General features: G+C 38.8%; 1 protein-coding gene across 2 annotated transcripts in view; it reads right to left on the bottom strand.

Annotated features, from left to right (window-relative positions):
* Window positions 1–18,463: 18,463 nt before the first annotated feature.
* Window positions 18,464–20,021, bottom strand: part of PHF12 (PHD finger protein 12) — a 102,796-nt gene continuing 101,238 nt past the window's right edge. For both annotated transcript variants that reach the window (XM_089682995.1, XM_089682994.1), the window contains exon 15: window positions 18,464–19,660. In XM_089682995.1, coding sequence (XP_089539121.1) covers window positions 19,320–19,660 — 341 coding nt within the window. In that variant the 3' untranslated portion in view covers window positions 18,464–19,319. The remainder of the gene's footprint in view (window positions 19,661–20,021) is intronic.

Below are 20,021 nucleotides of genomic sequence, written 5' to 3' on the forward strand. Positions count from 1 at the left end.
GTTATATTCACACAGACACTCCATTCACACAAGTGTTATATTCACACAGACACTACATTCACACAAGTGTTATATTCACACGGACACTACATTCACACAAATGTTATATTCACACAGACACTACATTCACACAAGTGTTATATTCACACAGGCACTACATTCACACAAGTGTTATATTCACACAGACACTACATTCACACAAGTGTTATATTCACACAGACACTACATTCACACAAGTGTTATATTCACACAGACACTACATTCACACAAGTGTTATATTCACACAGACACTACATTCACACAAGTGTTATATTCACACAGACACTACATTCACACAAGTGTTATATTCACACAGACACTACATTCACACAAGTGTTATATTCACACAGACACTACATTCACACAAGTGTTATAATCAGACAGACACTACATTCACACAAATGTTATATTCACACAGACACTACATTCACACAAGTGTTATATTCACACAGACACTACATTCACACAAGTGTTATATTCACACAGACACTACATTCACACAAGTGTTATATTCACAAAGACACTACATTCACACAAGTGTTATATTCACACAGACACTACATTCACACAAGTGTTATATTCACACAGACACTACATTCACACAAGTGTTATATTCACACAGACACTACATTCACACAAGTGTTATATTCACACAGACACTACATCCACACAAGTGTTATATTCACACAGATACTATATTCACAGGGCCGCTACATTCACACAAATGTTATATTCACACAGACACTCCATTCACACAAGTGTTATATTCACACAGACACTACATTCACACAAATGTTATATTCACACAGACACTACATTCACACAAGTGTTATATTCACACAGGCACTACATTCACACAAGTGTTATATTCACACAGACACTACATTCACACAAGTGTTATATTCACACAGACACTACATTCACACAAGTGTTATATTCACACAGACACTACATTCACACAAGTGTTATATTCACACAGACACTACATTCACACAAGTGTTATATTTACACAGACACTACATTCACACAAATGTTATATTCACACGGACACTACATTCACACAAATGTTATATTCACACAGACACTACATTCACACAAGTGTTATATTCACACGGACACTACATTCACACAAGTGTTATATTCACACGGACACTACATTCACACAAATGTTATATTCACACAGACACTACATTCACACAAGTGTTATATTCACACAGGCACTACATTCACACAAGTGTTATATTCACACAGACACTACATTCACACAAGTGTTATATTCACACAGACACTACATTCACACAAATGTTATATTCACACAGGCACTACATTCACACAAGTGTTATAGTCACACAGACACTACATTCACACAAGTGTTATATTCACACAGACACTGTATTCACACAAATGTTATATTCACACAGACACTACATTCACACAAGTGTTATATTCACACAGACACTACATTCACGTGCACTATAGTCACACAGACACTACATTCACACAAGTGTTATATTCACACAGACACTACATTCACGTGCACTATAGTCACACAGACACTACATCCACACAAGTGTTATATTCACACAGATACTATATTCACAGGGCCGCTACATTCACACAAATGTTATATTCACACAGACACTCCATTCACACAAGTGTTATATTCACACAGACACTACATTCACACAAGTGTTATATTCACACAGACACTACATTCACACAAGTGTTGTATTCACACAGACACTACATTCACACAAGTGTTATATTCACACAGACACTACATTCACACAAATGTTATATTCACACAGACACTACATTCACACAAGTGTTATATTCACACAGGCACTACAATCACACAAATGTTATATTCACACAAGTGTTATATTCACACAGACACTACATTCACACAAATGTTATATTCACACAGACACGACATTCACACAAATGTTATATTCCAACAGACACTACATTCACACAAGTGTTATATTCACACAGACACTACATTCACACAAGTGTTATATTCACACAGACACTACATTCACACAATTGTTATATTCACACAAGTGTTATATTCACACAGACACTACATTCACACAAGTGTTATATTCACACAGACACTACATTCACACAATTGTTATATTCACACAGACACTACATTCACACAAGTGTTATATTCACACAGACACTACATTCACACAAGTGTTATATTCACACGGACACTACATTCACACAAGTGTTATATTCACACAGACACTACATTCACACAAGTGTTATATTCACACAGACACTACATTCACACAAGTGTTATATTCACACAGACACTACATTCACACAAGTGTTATATTCACACAGATAATATATTCACAAGGCCGCTACATTCACACAAGTGTTATATTCACACAGCCGCTACATTCACACAAGTGTTATATTCACACGGACACTACATTCACACAAGTGTTATATTCACACAGGCACTACATTCACACAAGTGTTATATTCACACAGACACTACATTCACACAAGTGTTATATTCACACAGACACTACATTCACACAAGTGTTATATTCACACAGACACTACATTCACACAAGTGTTATATTCACACAGACACTACATTCACACAAGTGTTATATTCACACAGACACTACATTCACACAAGTGTTATATTCACACAGATAATATATTCACAAGGCCGCTACATTCACACAAGTGTTATATTCACACAGCCGCTACATTCACACAAGTGTTATATTCACACGGACACTACATTCACACAAGTGTTATATTCACACAGGCACTACATTCACACAAGTGTTATATTCACACAGACACTACATTCACACAAGTGTTATATTCACACAGACACTACATTCACACAAGTGTTATATTCACACAGACACTACATTCACACAAGTGTTATATTCACACAGATAATATATTCACAAGGCCGCTACATTCACACAAGTGTTATATTCACACAGCCGCTACATTCACACAAGTGTTATATTCACACGGACACTACATTCACACAAGTGTTATATTCACACAGACACTACATTCACACAAATGTTATATTCACACAGACACTACATTCACACAAGTGTTATATTCACACAGGCACTACAATCACACAAATGTTATATTCACACAAGTGTTATATTCACACAGACACTACATTCACACAAGTGTTATATTCACACAGGCACTACATTCACACAAATGTTATATTCACACAGACACTACATTCACACAAATGTTATATTCACACAGACACTACATTCACACAAATGTTATATTCACACAGACACTACATTCACACAAGTGTTATATTCAGACACTACATTCACACAAATGTTATATTCACACAGACACTACATTCACACAAGTGTTATATTCACACAGACACTACATTCACACAAGTGTTATATTCACACAGACACTACATTCACACAAGTGTTATATTCACACAGACACTACATTCACACAAATGTTATATTCACACAGACACTACATTCACACAAGTGTTATATTCAGACACTACATTCACACAAATGTTATATTCACACAAGTGTTATATTCACACAGACACTACATTCACACAAGTGTTATATTCACACAGACACTACATTCACACAAGTGTTATATTCACACAGACACTACATTCACACAAATGTTATATTCACACAGACACTACATTCACACAAGTGTTATATTCAGACACTACAATCACACAAATGTTATATTCACACAAGTGTTATATTCACACAGACACTACATTCACACAAGTGTTATATTCACACAGACACTACATTCACACAAGTGTTATATTCACACAGACACTACATTCACACAAATGTTATATTCACACAGACACTACATTCACACAAATGTTATATTCACACAGACACTACATTCACACAAGTGTTATATTCAGACACTACATTCACACAAATGTTATATTCACACAGACACTACATTCACACAAGTGTTATATTCACACAGACACTACATTCACACAAGTGTTATATTCACACAGACACTACATTCACGTGCACTATAGTCACACAGACACTACATTCACACAGACACTACATTCACACAAGTGTTATATTCACACAGACACTACATCCACACAAGTGTTATATTCACACAGATACTATATTCACAGGGCCGCTACATTCACACAAGTGTTATATTCACAGGGCCGCTACATTCACACAAGTGTTATATTCACACAGACACTACATTCACAAAAGTGTTATATTCAGACAGACACTACATTCACACAAATGTTATATTCACACAAGTGTTATATTCACACAGACACTACATTCACACAAGTGTTATATTCACACAGACACTACATTCACACAAGTGTTATATTCACACAGACACTACATTCACACAAGTGTTATATTCACACAGACACTACATTCACACAAGTGTTATATTCACACAGGCACTACATTCACACAAGTGTTATATTCACACAGACACTACATTCACACAAATGTTATATTCACACAGACACTACATTCACACAAGTGTTATATTCACACAGACACTACATTCACACAAGTGTTATATTCACACAGACACTACATCCACACAAGTGTTATATTCACACAGATACTATATTCACAGGGCCGCTACATTCACACAAGTGTTATATTCACAGGGCCGCTACATTCACACAAGTGTTATATTCACACAGACACTACATTCACACAAGTGTTATATTCACACAGACACTACATTCACACAAGTGTTATATTCACACAGACACTACATTCACACAAGTGTTATATTCACACAGACACTACATTCACACAAGTGTTATATTCACACAGACACTACATTCACACAAGTGTTATATTCACACAGACACTACATTCACACAAGTGTTATATTCACACAGACACTACATTCACACAAGTGTTATATTCAGACACTACATTCACACAAGTGTTATATTCACACAGACACTACATTCACACAAGTGTTATATTCACACAGACACTACATCCACACAAGTGTTATATTCACACAGATACTATATTCACGTTCACTATAGTCACACAGACACTACATTCACGTTCACTATAGTCACACAGACACTACATTCACACAAGTGTTATATTCACACAGATACTATATTCACAGGGCCGCTACATTCACACAAATGTTATATTCACACAGACACTACATCCACACAAGTGTTATATTCACACAGATACTATATTCACAGGGCCGCTACATTCACACAAATGTTATATTCACACAGACACTCCATTCACACAAGTGTTATATTCACACAGACACTACATTCACACAAGTGTTATATTCACACAGACACTACATTCACACAAGTGTTATATTCACACAGACACTACATTCACACAAGTGTTATATTCACACAGACACTACATTCACACAAGTGTTATATTCACACAGATAATATATTCACAAGGCCGCTACATTCACACAAGTGTTATATTCACACAGCCGCTACATTCACACAAGTGTTATATTCACACGGACACTACATTCACACAAGTGTTATATTCACACAGGCACTACATTCACACAAGTGTTATATTCACACAGACACTACATTCACACAAGTGTTATATTCACACAGACACTACATTCACACAAGTGTTATATTCACACAGACACTACATTCACACAAGTGTTATATTCACACAGATAATATATTCACAAGGCCGCTACATTCACACAAGTGTTATATTCACACAGCCGCTACATTCACACAAGTGTTATATTCACACGGACACTACATTCACACAAGTGTTATATTCACACAGACACTACATTCACACAAATGTTATATTCACACAGACACTACATTCACACAAGTGTTATATTCACACAGGCACTACAATCACACAAATGTTATATTCACACAAGTGTTATATTCACACAGACACTACATTCACACAAATGTTATATTCACACAGACACGACATTCACACAAATGTTATATTCCAACAGACACTACATTCACACAAGTGTTATATTCACACAGACACTACATTCACACAAGTGTTATATTCACACAGACACTACATTCACACAATTGTTATATTCACACAAGTGTTATATTCACACAGACACTACATTCACACAAGTGTTATATTCACACAGACACTACATTCACACAATTGTTATATTCACACAGACACTACATTCACACAAGTGTTATATTCACACAGACACTACATTCACACAAGTGTTATATTCACACGGACACTACATTCACACAAGTGTTATATTCACACAGACACTACATTCACACAAGTGTTATATTCACACAGACACTACATTCACACAAGTGTTATATTCACACAGACACTACATTCACACAAGTGTTATATTCACACAGACACTACATTCACACAAGTGTTATATTCACACAGACACTACATTCACACAAATGTTATATTCACACAGACACTACATTCACACAAATGTTATATTCACACAGACACTACATTCACACAAGTGTTATATTCAGACACTACATTCACACAAATGTTATATTCACACAGACACTACATTCACACAAGTGTTATATTCACACAGACACTACATTCACGTGCACTATAGTCACACAGACACTACATTCACACAAGTGTTATATTCACACAGACACTACATCCACACAAGTGTTATATTCACACAGATACTATATTCACAGGGCCGCTACATTCACACAAGTGTTATATTCACAGGGCCGCTACATTCACACAAGTGTTATATTCACACAGACACTACATTCACAAAAGTGTTATATTCAGACAGACACTACATTCACACAAATGTTATATTCACACAAGTGTTATATTCACACAGACACTACATTCACACAAGTGTTATATTCACACAGACACTACATTCACACAAGTGTTATATTCACACAGACACTACATTCACACAAGTGTTATATTCACACAGACACTACATTCACACAAGTGTTATATTCACACAGGCACTACATTCACACAAGTGTTATATTCACACAGACACTACATTCACACAAATGTTATATTCACACAGACACTACATTCACACAAGTGTTATATTCACACAGACACTACATTCACACAAGTGTTATATTCACACAGACACTACATCCACACAAGTGTTATATTCACACAGATACTATATTCACAGGGCCGCTACATTCACACAAGTGTTATATTCACAGGGCCGCTACATTCACACAAGTGTTATATTCACACAGACACTACATTCACAAAAGTGTTATATTCAGACAGACACTACATTCACAAAAGTGTTATATTCAGACAGACACTACATTCACACAAATGTTATATTCACACAAGTGTTATATTCACACAGACACTACATTCACACAAGTGTTATATTCACACAGACACTACATTCACACAAGTGTTATATTCACACAGACACTACATTCACACAAGTGTTATATTCACACAGACACTACATTCACACAAGTGTTATATTCACACAGACACTACATTCACACAAGTGTTATATTCACACAGACACTACATTCACACAAGTGTTATATTCAGACACTACATTCACACAAGTGTTATATTCACACAGACACTACATTCACACAAGTGTTATATTCACACAGACACTACATTCACGTTCACTATAGTCACACAGACACTACATTCACACAAGTGCTATATTCACACAGACACTACATCCACACAAGTGTTATATTCACACAGATACTATATTCACAGGGCCGCTACATTCACACAAATGTTATATTCACACAGACACTCCATTCACACAAGTGTTATATTCACACAGACACTACATTCACACAAGTGTTATATTCACACAGACACTACATTCACACAAATGTTATATTCACACAGGCACTACATTCACACAAGTGTTATATTCAGACACTACATTCACACAAGTGTTATATTCACACAGACATTGTATTCACACAAATGTTATATTCACACAGACACTACATTCACGTGCACTATAGTCACACAGACACTACATTCACACAAGTGCTATATTCACACAGACACTACATCCACACAAGTGTTATATTCACACAGATACTATATTCACAGGGCCGCTACATTCACACAAATGTTATATTCACACAGACACTCCATTCACACAAGTGTTATATTCACACAGACACTACATTCACACAAGTGTTATATTCACACGGACACTACATTCACACAAATGTTATATTCACACAGACACTACATTCACACAAGTGTTATATTCACACAGGCACTACATTCACACAAGTGTTATATTCACACAGACACTACATTCACACAAGTGTTATATTCACACAGACACTACATTCACACAAGTGTTATATTCACACAGACACTACATTCACACAAGTGTTATATTCACACAGACACTACATTCACACAAGTGTTATATTCACACAGACACTACATTCACACAAGTGTTATATTCACACAGACACTACATTCACACAAGTGTTATATTCACACAGACACTACATTCACACAAGTGTTATAATCAGACAGACACTACATTCACACAAATGTTATATTCACACAGACACTACATTCACACAAGTGTTATATTCACACAGACACTACATTCACACAAGTGTTATATTCACACAGACACTACATTCACACAAGTGTTATATTCACAAAGACACTACATTCACACAAGTGTTATATTCACACAGACACTACATTCACACAAGTGTTATATTCACACAGACACTACATTCACACAAGTGTTATATTCACACAGACACTACATTCACACAAGTGTTATATTCACACAGACACTACATCCACACAAGTGTTATATTCACACAGATACTATATTCACAGGGCCGCTACATTCACACAAATGTTATATTCACACAGACACTCCATTCACACAAGTGTTATATTCACACAGACACTACATTCACACAAATGTTATATTCACACAGACACTACATTCACACAAGTGTTATATTCACACAGGCACTACATTCACACAAGTGTTATATTCACACAGACACTACATTCACACAAGTGTTATATTCACACAGACACTACATTCACACAAGTGTTATATTCACACAGACACTACATTCACACAAGTGTTATATTCACACAGACACTACATTCACACAAGTGTTATATTTACACAGACACTACATTCACACAAATGTTATATTCACACGGACACTACATTCACACAAATGTTATATTCACACAGACACTACATTCACACAAGTGTTATATTCACACGGACACTACATTCACACAAGTGTTATATTCACACGGACACTACATTCACACAAATGTTATATTCACACAGACACTACATTCACACAAGTGTTATATTCACACAGGCACTACATTCACACAAGTGTTATATTCACACAGACACTACATTCACACAAATGTTATATTCACACAGGCACTACATTCACACAAGTGTTATAGTCACACAGACACTACATTCACACAAGTGTTATATTCACACAGACACTGTATTCACACAAATGTTATATTCACACAGACACTACATTCACACAAGTGTTATATTCACACAGACACTACATTCACGTGCACTATAGTCACACAGACACTACATCCACACAAGTGTTATATTCACACAGATACTATATTCACAGGGCCGCTACATTCACACAAATGTTATATTCACACAGACACTCCATTCACACAAGTGTTATATTCACACAGACACTACATTCACACAAGTGTTATATTCACACAGACACTACATTCACACAAGTGTTGTATTCACACAGACACTACATTCACACAAGTGTTATATTCACACAGACACTGTATTCACACAAATGTTATATTCACAGACACTACATTCACACAAGTGTTATATTCAGACACTACATTCACACAAATGTTATATTCACACAAGTGTTATATTCACACAGACACTACATTCACGTGCACTATAGTCACACAGACACTACATTCACACAAGTGTTATATTCACACAGACACTACATTCACATGGGTGCTATATTCACACAGACACTACATCCACACAAGTGTTATATTCACACAGATACTATATTCACAGGGCCGCTACATTCACACAAATGTTATATTCACACAGACACTCCATTCACACAAGTGTTATATTCACACAGACACTACATTCACACAAGTGTTATATTCACACAGACACTACATTCACAGAAGTGTTATATTCACACAGACACTACATTCACACAAGTGTTATATTCATGGTCGGCAATGAATCAGTGCGACTCCAATGATTTTGAAAGTGGTTCCTGCACTATTTTCTGCAATTTCAGGTGCGACTGGCATAGACGTCGGTGTGTGAAGTCATACAGATGTCTGCAGAGTCACGCTGACATACGACTTCAAGTGAAGTCGCACAATTTCAAAGCTGGATCCAGTGTGAACCAGGACTTCTAGTCTATGAGAGATAAATCGCACTGAAGTGGTGAAAAAGTAATGCAGGAACTATTTTTCAAATCGTGCGACCTGAAATCACGCCTATTGACCATTCCACGCCTCCTTATAACAGAAATACCACTACAGGGCGGTACGGGTGTGCAAAATCACGTATACATGATTTTGCAGTTCCAGGTAGGGGACACGTGCGCCCTACCATAGCCGCTAGTCACAGCCTCAGCTGCCAATCACGAGTCCCAGCCAGTGATACCCCGCTAGCACCCGGCGATCTCCGAGTATTACCGATGGGGGAGAGACCTGTATGTAAACAATACAGCTCTCTCCCGTCAGCTCCTGCACACTGCTTTGTATGACTGCATAGCACAGCCATACAAAGCAGTGTGCTTACAGTGTAAAGCGCACACACGGCACATAGTTAACCCCTTCCTGCCCAGTGAGTGTCATTAGTGCAGTGTCAGTGCTTTTAGCACTAATCATTGTATTGTTGTCACTGGGGATGTGAGTGATAACCAAGTCAGTTCCCCCCAGTGTCAGAATGTCTGCTGCAGTCCTGCTAGTCGCTGATCGCCGCCATTAAGAAAAAAAAAATCCCAGTATATATACCGCCATTTATAAACGCTATAACTTTCACATAAACCAATTTACATGTATTGGGATTTTTTTTATTTTTAGCAAAGACATAGCAGAATACATTTTGGTCTAAATTTATGCTGAAATTTGAGTTTAAAATTTTTTTTACTGGACATGTTTAACCCCTTCCCACCGGCGCCTCCCGGCCCTTTAAGAGTTTCAGACGCCGGGAGGCGGGTGGGGCGTGGTTTAGGGATCATGTGACCGTTGTGACGTGTCGTCACGGCGGTCACATGATCAGGAAAGGTCCTGATCGAAAGAGCAGATCGGGACCTTTCCGTCAGTACTGGACATGTGTGCTGGGAGCGCGCTCTCAGCACATATATTTTTTCTTACATGAATGCAAACGTGCGGCCACTTGGCGTCTAGGCCCAGATGCACATTTGTGTGTGGCTGGCGGGAAGGGGTTAATAGCAAAAAGTCAAATATTGTTTTGTTTTTTTTTTCAAAAGTGTCAGTTTTTTTGTTTATAGCACAAAAATAAAAACCGCAGAGGCGATCAAATACCACCGAAAGAAGCTCTATTTGTGGGGGAAAAGATAGAAATTTCATTTGGGTGCAAAGTTGCATGACCACGCAATTGTCAGTTAAAGTAATTCAGCGCTGTATAGCAATAAATGGCCTGGTCAGGCAGGGGGGTAAATCTATTAGAGGGCAAGTAGTTGAGCCCCAGTTCACATATATGCGGCCATGTGGGCCACGTTTTGCATGGGCACGAGAGCCCATTCATTTGAATGGACTCTTTCCCTGCGTGTCACAGGCATGGAAGTCCCTGCACTTCTTCCGAAAACGTAGCCCGCACGGGAATCTCAGTTCCCAGTATGATTGCATTTTCCAGTGTGGGCAGCGTGCCATTAGAACAGCTGCATGGATTTTCGTGTGGATCCGCAGCGGCACCACCCGCACAGATGTGTACTTAGCTTTAGACAGTGCCATAGAAATACACTATATTGCCAAAAGTATTGGGCCCACCCTCCAAATCATGTGATTCAGGTGTTCCAATCACCTCCATGGCCACAGGTGTATACAATCAAGCACCTAGACATGCAGACTGCTTCTACAAACATTTGAGAAAGAATGGGTCGCTCTCAGGTCTCTCTGAATTCAGCGTGGTAACGTGATAGGTTAGCACCTGTGCAATAAATCCATCCGTGACATTTCCTGGCAACTAAATATTCCACGGTCAACTGTTAGTGGTATTGTAATAAAGTGGAAGCAACTGGGAACAACAGCAACTCAGCCATGAAGTTGTAGGCCACGTAAAATGACAGAGCGGGGTCAGTGCATGCTGAAGCGCACAGAAGTCATTAACTGTCTGCAGAGTCAATAGCTAAAGACCTCCAAACTTCATGTGGCCTTCAGATTAACACAACATAGAGAGCTTCATGGAATGGGTTTCCGTGGCCAAGCAGCTGCGTCCAAGTCTTACATCACCAAGTGCAATGCAAAGCATCGGATGCAGTAGTGTAAAGCACCCAACCACTGGACTCTAGAGCAGTGGAGACGTGTTCTCTGTAGTGACCACTCTTCTGGCAATGCAATGAAATGTCTGGGTTTGGTGGTTGCCAGGAGAACGGTACTTACCTGACTGTATTGTGCCAAGTGTAAAGCTTGGTGGAGGGGGGATTATGGTGTGGGGTTGTTTTTCAGGGGTTGGACTTTTCAGAGTTGAAGCTGTTACAGCTGCAAAGGGTGGGCCAACTCATTATTGAACCCTACGGACTAAGACTGGGATGCAATTAAAGTTCATGTGCGTGTAAAGACAGGCGTCCCAATACTTTTGGCAATATACAAGTGAAACTCTAAAAATTAGAATATCGTGCAAAAGTTCATTGATTTCAGTAATGCAACTTAAAAGGTGAAACTAATATATGAGATAGACTCATTACATGCAAAGCAAGATAGTTCAAGCCGCGATTTGTCATAATTGTGATGATTATGGCTTACAGCTCATGAAAACCCCAAATCCACAATCTCAGAAAATTAGAATATTGTGAAAAGGTGCAATATTCTCGGCTCAAAGTGTCCCACTCTAATCAGCTAATTAAGCCATAACACCTGCAAAGGGTTCCTGAGCCTTTAAATGGTCTCTCAGTCTGGTTCAGTAGGAATCACAATCGTGGGAAAGACTGCTGACCTGACAGCTGTGCAGAAAACCATCATTGACACCCTCCAAAAGGAGGGAAAGCCTCAAAAGGTAATTGCAAAAGAAGTTGGATGTTCCCAAAGTGCTGTATCAAAGCACATTAATAGAAAGTTATGTGGAAGGGAAAAGTGTGGAAGAAAAAGGTGCACAAGCAGCAGGGATGAGCCTGGAGAGGATTGTCAGGAAAAGGCCATTCAAAAGTGTTGGGGACTTTCACAAGGAGTGGACTGAGGCTGGAGTCAGTGCATCAAGAGCCACCACACACAGACGGATCCTGGACATGGGCTTCAAATGTCGTATTCCTCTTGGCAAGCTGCTCCTGAACAACAAACGTCAGAAGCGTCTTACCTGGGCTAAAGAAAAACAGACCTGGTCTGTTGCTCAGTGGTCCAAAGTCCTCTTTTCCGATGAGAACAACTTTTGCATCTTATTTGGAAACCAAGGACCCAGAGTATGGAGGAAGAATGGAGAGACACACACTGCAAGATGCTTGAAGTCCAGTGTGAAGTTTCCACAGTCTGTGTTGATTTGGGGAGCCATGTCATCTGCTGGTGTTGGTCCACTCTGCTTCATTAAGTCCAGGGTCAACGCAGCCGACTACCAGGAGATTTTGGAGCACTTCATGCTTCCTTCCACAGACGAGCTTTATGGGGATACTGACTTCATTTTCCAGCAGGACTTGGCACCTGCCCACACTGCCAAAAGCACCAAAACCTGGTTCAATGACCGTGGGATTACTGTGCTTGATTGGCCAGCAAACTCTCCTAACCTGAACCCCATAAAGAATCTATGGGGCATTGCCAAGAGAAAGATGAGAGACATGAGACCGAACAATGCAGAAGAGCTGAAGGCCGCTATTGAAGCATCCTGGTCTTCCATAACACCTCAGCAGTGCCACAGGCTGATAGCTTCCATGCCACGCCGCATTGAGGCAGTAATTGCTGCAAAAGGGGCCCAAACAAAGTACTGAGTACATATGCATGCTTATACTTTTCAGAGGTCCGATATTGTTCTATGTACAATCCTTGTTTTATTGATTGCATGTAATATTCTAATTTTCTGAGATTGTGGATTTGGGGTTTTCATGAGCTGTAAGCCATAATCATCACAATTATGACAAATCACGGCTTGAACTATCTTGCTTTGCATGTAATGAGTCTATCTCATATATTAGTATCACCTTTTAAGTTGCATTACTGAAATAAATGAACTTTTGCACGATATTCTAATTTTTCGAGTTTCACCTGTAGTGTACATTAGATACGCCTTCAGGTGCGATTTGTAAATTGCATGTCGCATCTGAAGTCCCAGCAGTGTGATTCAGGGCCCATGCAGACAGATGCCCACTATGATTGTTGGTGGAGAAATCTGCTCTTTAGACACCTTGTATGCAAACAGCTGCATAGATAGAGGTGTAGGCTGCACAGTGGCCAACTCCACCAATGTTCTCGCGTAACAACTCCATACCAAATGCCAGAGGTCACATGCGACTAGGGCTTCTGACTGGTGCTGGCCACACAGTTTGCATCCAGGGGCAGTCGTTTTGGCCACACACAAACTGGACGCAGCTAATAATGTGCAGTTTGTATGCATCCAAAGCAGATTGCTGTTTAGGTCCCAATTTGTGTACCATGAACTGGATTGAATAGAATCCTCTGATCTGTTTCTGTAAAGATATTGTCATAACTACTCCCTGGACCAAGAGACTGTTCAGGGCATTCTGCAAATCTGGCTGTCCGTGGGCAGATTGTGGTTGCTATAAGAGAAGAAAGCAGTAGTCTTGAACTTTATTTGAAGCCATTGATTGAACCAGGCCTGGACTGGGACAAAAAATAAACCTGGGGATTTTAGCCACTTCCCCACCCAGAACTACTGCTACAGGGCTGCGTGTGTGCGTGTAAAGTGATGTGTCAGGGACTGATGTGAATGTACAATATACATGTAAAGTGCTGCGTAAATTGACAGCGCTATAAGTACCTGAAAGAAAGAAATAATGTGCATTTCCAGGTGGGGACATGCGCTGACCTACCCACACCGCCATTGGCTGCTACAGATGTCAATCACCGGCCAGAGATAACCAGCTGTCACCTGGCAAGATCACTGTGTAATGCTCCATGTACAAGGGGCAGGTTTATGCACATTTGTGTTTAGAAGTTTTTTTTGTGTTTTTTTTTTTTTTTTTTTTTAAGATAACCTCAGGAGACCTTCCAAAATGCCCAGAATGCACAAAAAAAAAAACAATAAAAAAATTAACTATTTCAGACATTTTGAGAGAGCAGAACCAGAGAGAGCAATATTTGAGATTAGCTGTACTTTTTTTGTGGTGATTGGATGTGTTCCGGCTCATTCCTGTTGAGAAATTATTGCAGCAGTGTAACATATTTTCTTTCATGCAAAACATCAAAGTATGGTGTACCAGGTCCATTTTAGTACTGGGAAAACTGTTTGCATGCATATTTCAAGATGAAAAAAGGCTCTGGATAGCATCTGGGAATGGGGGAGTTAAAAAAAATTAAAAATTTCCAAACGCAGACGCTTATAAAAGCAGTTAGCCACGTTTACAAGCATTTGGCGGTTGAAATGCTGATAAAATCTACTCCTGAACACAAGTTTGTTGCGTTAAAAAAAAAAAAAAAAAAAAGACTAAAACTCTACTGCCTGTAAAGGACAGTGTACATGGACACATAGGAATACATTAGGGAGAGTTTAGGGGCTGCTGAAATAAGAAAAAACCTTGTGAGTTTATCAGCTGCAGTGTAGATGGAGCCTAACACTGACAACACAGGTCTCTCTCCTGCCACCAATAACATGCTGCTGTGTATGCACAGAAATACACAGCAGGATGTTTCCCAAGTAAAAAACACACACACAGCACAGTTAACACTTTGATTGCACCAGATGTTAACCCCTTCCTGTCCAGTGCCATTAGTGCTTTCTATTAGCACTGACCACTGTATTAGTGTCATTGAGATGTCAATGGCAGTTGGTTCCCCCCCATGTCAGAATTCTCATAGCAGTCCCGCTATAAGTCACTGATTGCCATTACAAGTATGGGAAAAAAAAAAAAAAAAAAAAAGTAACGCAGCGCCGTAACGCAAAAAAAATGGCCTGGTCAGGAAGAGGGGGGGGGGGGGGGGTAAATCCTCTGGAGGGCAAGTGGTTAAATGAGCAGTCCAGTGTAATATCACCCAGTGTAAATCCCTGCAGGGTAACTCCCCCAGTGTAATTTTTACACTGTAATCCCCCTTAGTGTAATCCCTCCAGAATGGTGGAAGAGCCTAGGCTGCATCCACTCTTATGGGTGTGTTTTTTTTTTTTTTCTTCTTTTCAACATGTCCTGAATTTTTCCAAAATTCAGAAATTTTAATTTAAAAATTGTGTTTTTAAATTTTTCAAATTGACAAATTTCGACATTTTAAACATTTTCTAAATTTTCCAAATTTTAAAAAAATTCAAATTTTTTTTAAATTTAATATTTTATGAAATTTTCTGAAATATTCCAAATTTTTCATAAATTTTCAAAATTCAGATATTTTCCAAATTCAGAAATTTAAAAAATTGCAAGAAAAACAGACATGCACTATTTTTAGACCCCAGATGTCTCCTCTGCCCTTAGCACAAAATCAGGTCAGACCAAGATCAGTCTGATCTGATGCTTGTACTAGCCAGCAAACAGGGCTGAAACTGAAAGTGACCAAATACATGACGCTTTTGGTTTCTAATACCATAGACATGATCGGGGATGATCCGCTCCTCAATCAGCTCTATGGTAAGCTGGCACAACTGCTGGCTTCAGTGCTGCTAGGATGGCCTTTACATAAAAGAGAAGAGAATCGCCAGCCCTAAAAAAAAACACCAGGATGATGCCTGTAGCTACAGGCATCATCCTGGTATAACCACTGAAAGTCCAGGATGTCATAACATCATATGGACTGGAAATAATTAGGACAGTGGTAAGATTTCTCACATCTGTGTGTAAAAGCGCATTAAGGGCGATTATAAACCTCGGACAGGAAAAGTTAAAGCATATTCCTCTACAGTGTGTACTTGTCTCAATCCAGAGCACCAAATGTCATTTCTGTCTGCAGCTTTGTTCCTCTACTATCAGTATAAATAATTTCTGACAAGCTTTCATGACGCCAAGAGAAAATTGGTGACGGGGAGGGACCTCCAACAGAATGACAGCTTCAACTCTGTTCCTGTGAGCTGTGTGGAGGGGTATGGGTGTCCCTTCCATCCAATCAGCTCCCAGAGCTCCCCTCACTGAACTCTGCAGTGTGTAACTTAAGCCCTCTGTCCCCCCTTTTTTTTTTCTCTAAATGCTCAGACAAGGTTCATAAATTCCACACTTTCTACAGATGTAGAGAAGAGAAGATTGCAGATGGACAGGTACAACTTATGTAGGAGAATTTGTTTAATCTTTCCATCACCTGAGGCTAGTGACTTCCCTGGGTATATGTAAAGGTTTACCAAGCACTTTAAAGTGCAAGTGTGCTGTGCTACATAGGTGCATTGGGGTGCTACTGAAAAATGATGGCACCACAATACACCATACAGTGGGTAGTACATTCCTGCAGGTTACTACATCACAACAGGATGAATCAGCGCAGACATTTAAAATATTTACCTTGTAGCCACAAGTTTGCCTGTGTGGCAGGGAGAGCAGAAGATATTTTTTTCTTTTCAGAGCAAAGAACAGTTAACATACAATCAATCTGAGCATTTGACATATCAATGATTAAAAAATAAACAAACAAAAAAAACACTTCTGCAGAAACATCTTAGTTTTGATAGAGTGGGGAAGAGTATACACATCAAAAATTTGCCTGGTTCAGTAGGAGCTGCGCCCCCACTGTTGGAATACAGGAGTGCAGTGGCGGAGATTCCAAAATTCATATTTGTGTGGATGTGGAAATCTGCTGGGTTATAATTGCTGGAGAGATTTCCCTTCACTTTCCATTTTAGCGTGGTGTGGAATATCTCTGTTGACAACAGAACAGATAAACAGTCACCAGCTTAAGCCATTTTTTTGCTTGATGTTTTTCTGCTCTGGGTTAGCATGCGGACGTTTGCTTTCTATCAACTGCCTATGGGTGCATACATACTTCTTTATTACTGGTGCAAAAACGATTATAATAGTCAATATGAAAAGAAAAAGTTAAACACAAGCTCAGAAAGAATCAACTTTTTATATATATATATGTATATATATACAGAATACAGGAAAAAAGGTTTTGTAAAATCTAAAACAATACAATTATATTTACATTGAATCTAGCTTTTCCAACCTCCTTGAGAAGTGGCAGTATTACATTAAAAATAAAAAAAAAAAGGGGACAAATATGTATACAACAAAATGTTTTGTTACAACAGACAGGAGCCAAAAGGCATCACACGCGGCACTGTATACATTTTAAAAATTTTTAAAAATTAACAGGGCAAAAAAGGGCAGCCGTCTGTGTATGTACAAAACTTTGAATGTGGTTCTTGAAGCTTGGAAGGAGGTAACCTTTATTGCAGTTGTGGTCATGTGAAAGGTTCTACGGTGGGACATTTGTAAAGGTAACAAAATTAGGAGGAAAATCTTTCATGAAAAAAAAAAAACAAAAAAAAAAAAACATTGTTTTACTGTATAAAATTGTCACTTGCACAAAATAGATGAGTTTGTGTCCTATTAATTTACAGCGACATGATGAAAAAAATCCTATTTTTGTAAATTTCTGGTCTCCAGATTTTAGATCGTGTCGAGGTAAATTCACAATAGGGGGGTGGTTTGAGTTTTACAATAAAAAAAAAATATATATTTATATATATTTATAATATATGAAATGTATGATAGAAATATATGTGCAAATGCCCCTAAAAACTGAGCAAAGTAGAGAGGAAAAAGGGAGAAGTTTCTTCATATCATGCAAATGTGCAAACTCTTTCTGGCCAAAAACGGGGTCTTGGGAGGCTGCCTCATATGGTCGCTCAGACGAGTGCGTCTTAATAGAAGAGTCCTAAATCCCCTAAGAGATTTGCTCCTAAGGGACAGAGTTAGATCGTAAAACCGGAACCTGGTGAGGCGACTTTAGAGGCAGCTTTTCTTCTAAGTCCAGGTCTTGTGCTAAGGCATCACTTTCTCCTTTCGGCTGTCTTGTTGCAAACTCTGTGATAGAGAAGAGAAATTGGATGCATCCTAATTTAATGTAGCTCCCGTGGTGTAGAAGAGCTGTGCCTTCCCAGCCTGCTCCACTTCCTCCAATAAGACTAGAGCTGCTGGCCTTGCAGTTACATGGTTGTGCATGGGGACCTTGTCCCTGAGAGCTCATGACCACCTCTTCTTTAACAGGTTCCGGCTCAGGATTTTGGCTCTTGCGGCGCTCTGGGTTGAAAAAAAAAAATATAAATAAATAAAATGATAGTAACAAAAGTTGCAGTTCTCTGCAACAACTAGATTTTAGTAGAACATTAAAAGGTGTGGAATTGGCAGCTATGCCTTACAAAACCTTGGATTAAATCTGCATAGTTCAAACTAAGCACAAGATTAGAAGACATTATCGTAAGGGAAACGTAGTGTGTAAAGGCAATCAATAGGTCCTAAAAGGTATAAGCAAAGCTTTTCTTTTGCCGTTTAAATTGGACTTGCTTCTCCAAAAATCCCTTGTTAATAGTCTGCTAATCTTTTTGTAAATCCTTGTTCACCTGAGGCATACAGCAGCGTATGAATGTGCCATGTCATGTTT

Source organism: Staurois parvus, unplaced genomic scaffold (assembly GCF_062004578.1).
Source record: "Staurois parvus isolate SC_StPar_1 unplaced genomic scaffold, SC_StPar_1.0 ptg000299l, whole genome shotgun sequence".
NCBI lineage: Eukaryota > Metazoa > Chordata > Amphibia > Anura > Ranidae > Staurois > Staurois parvus.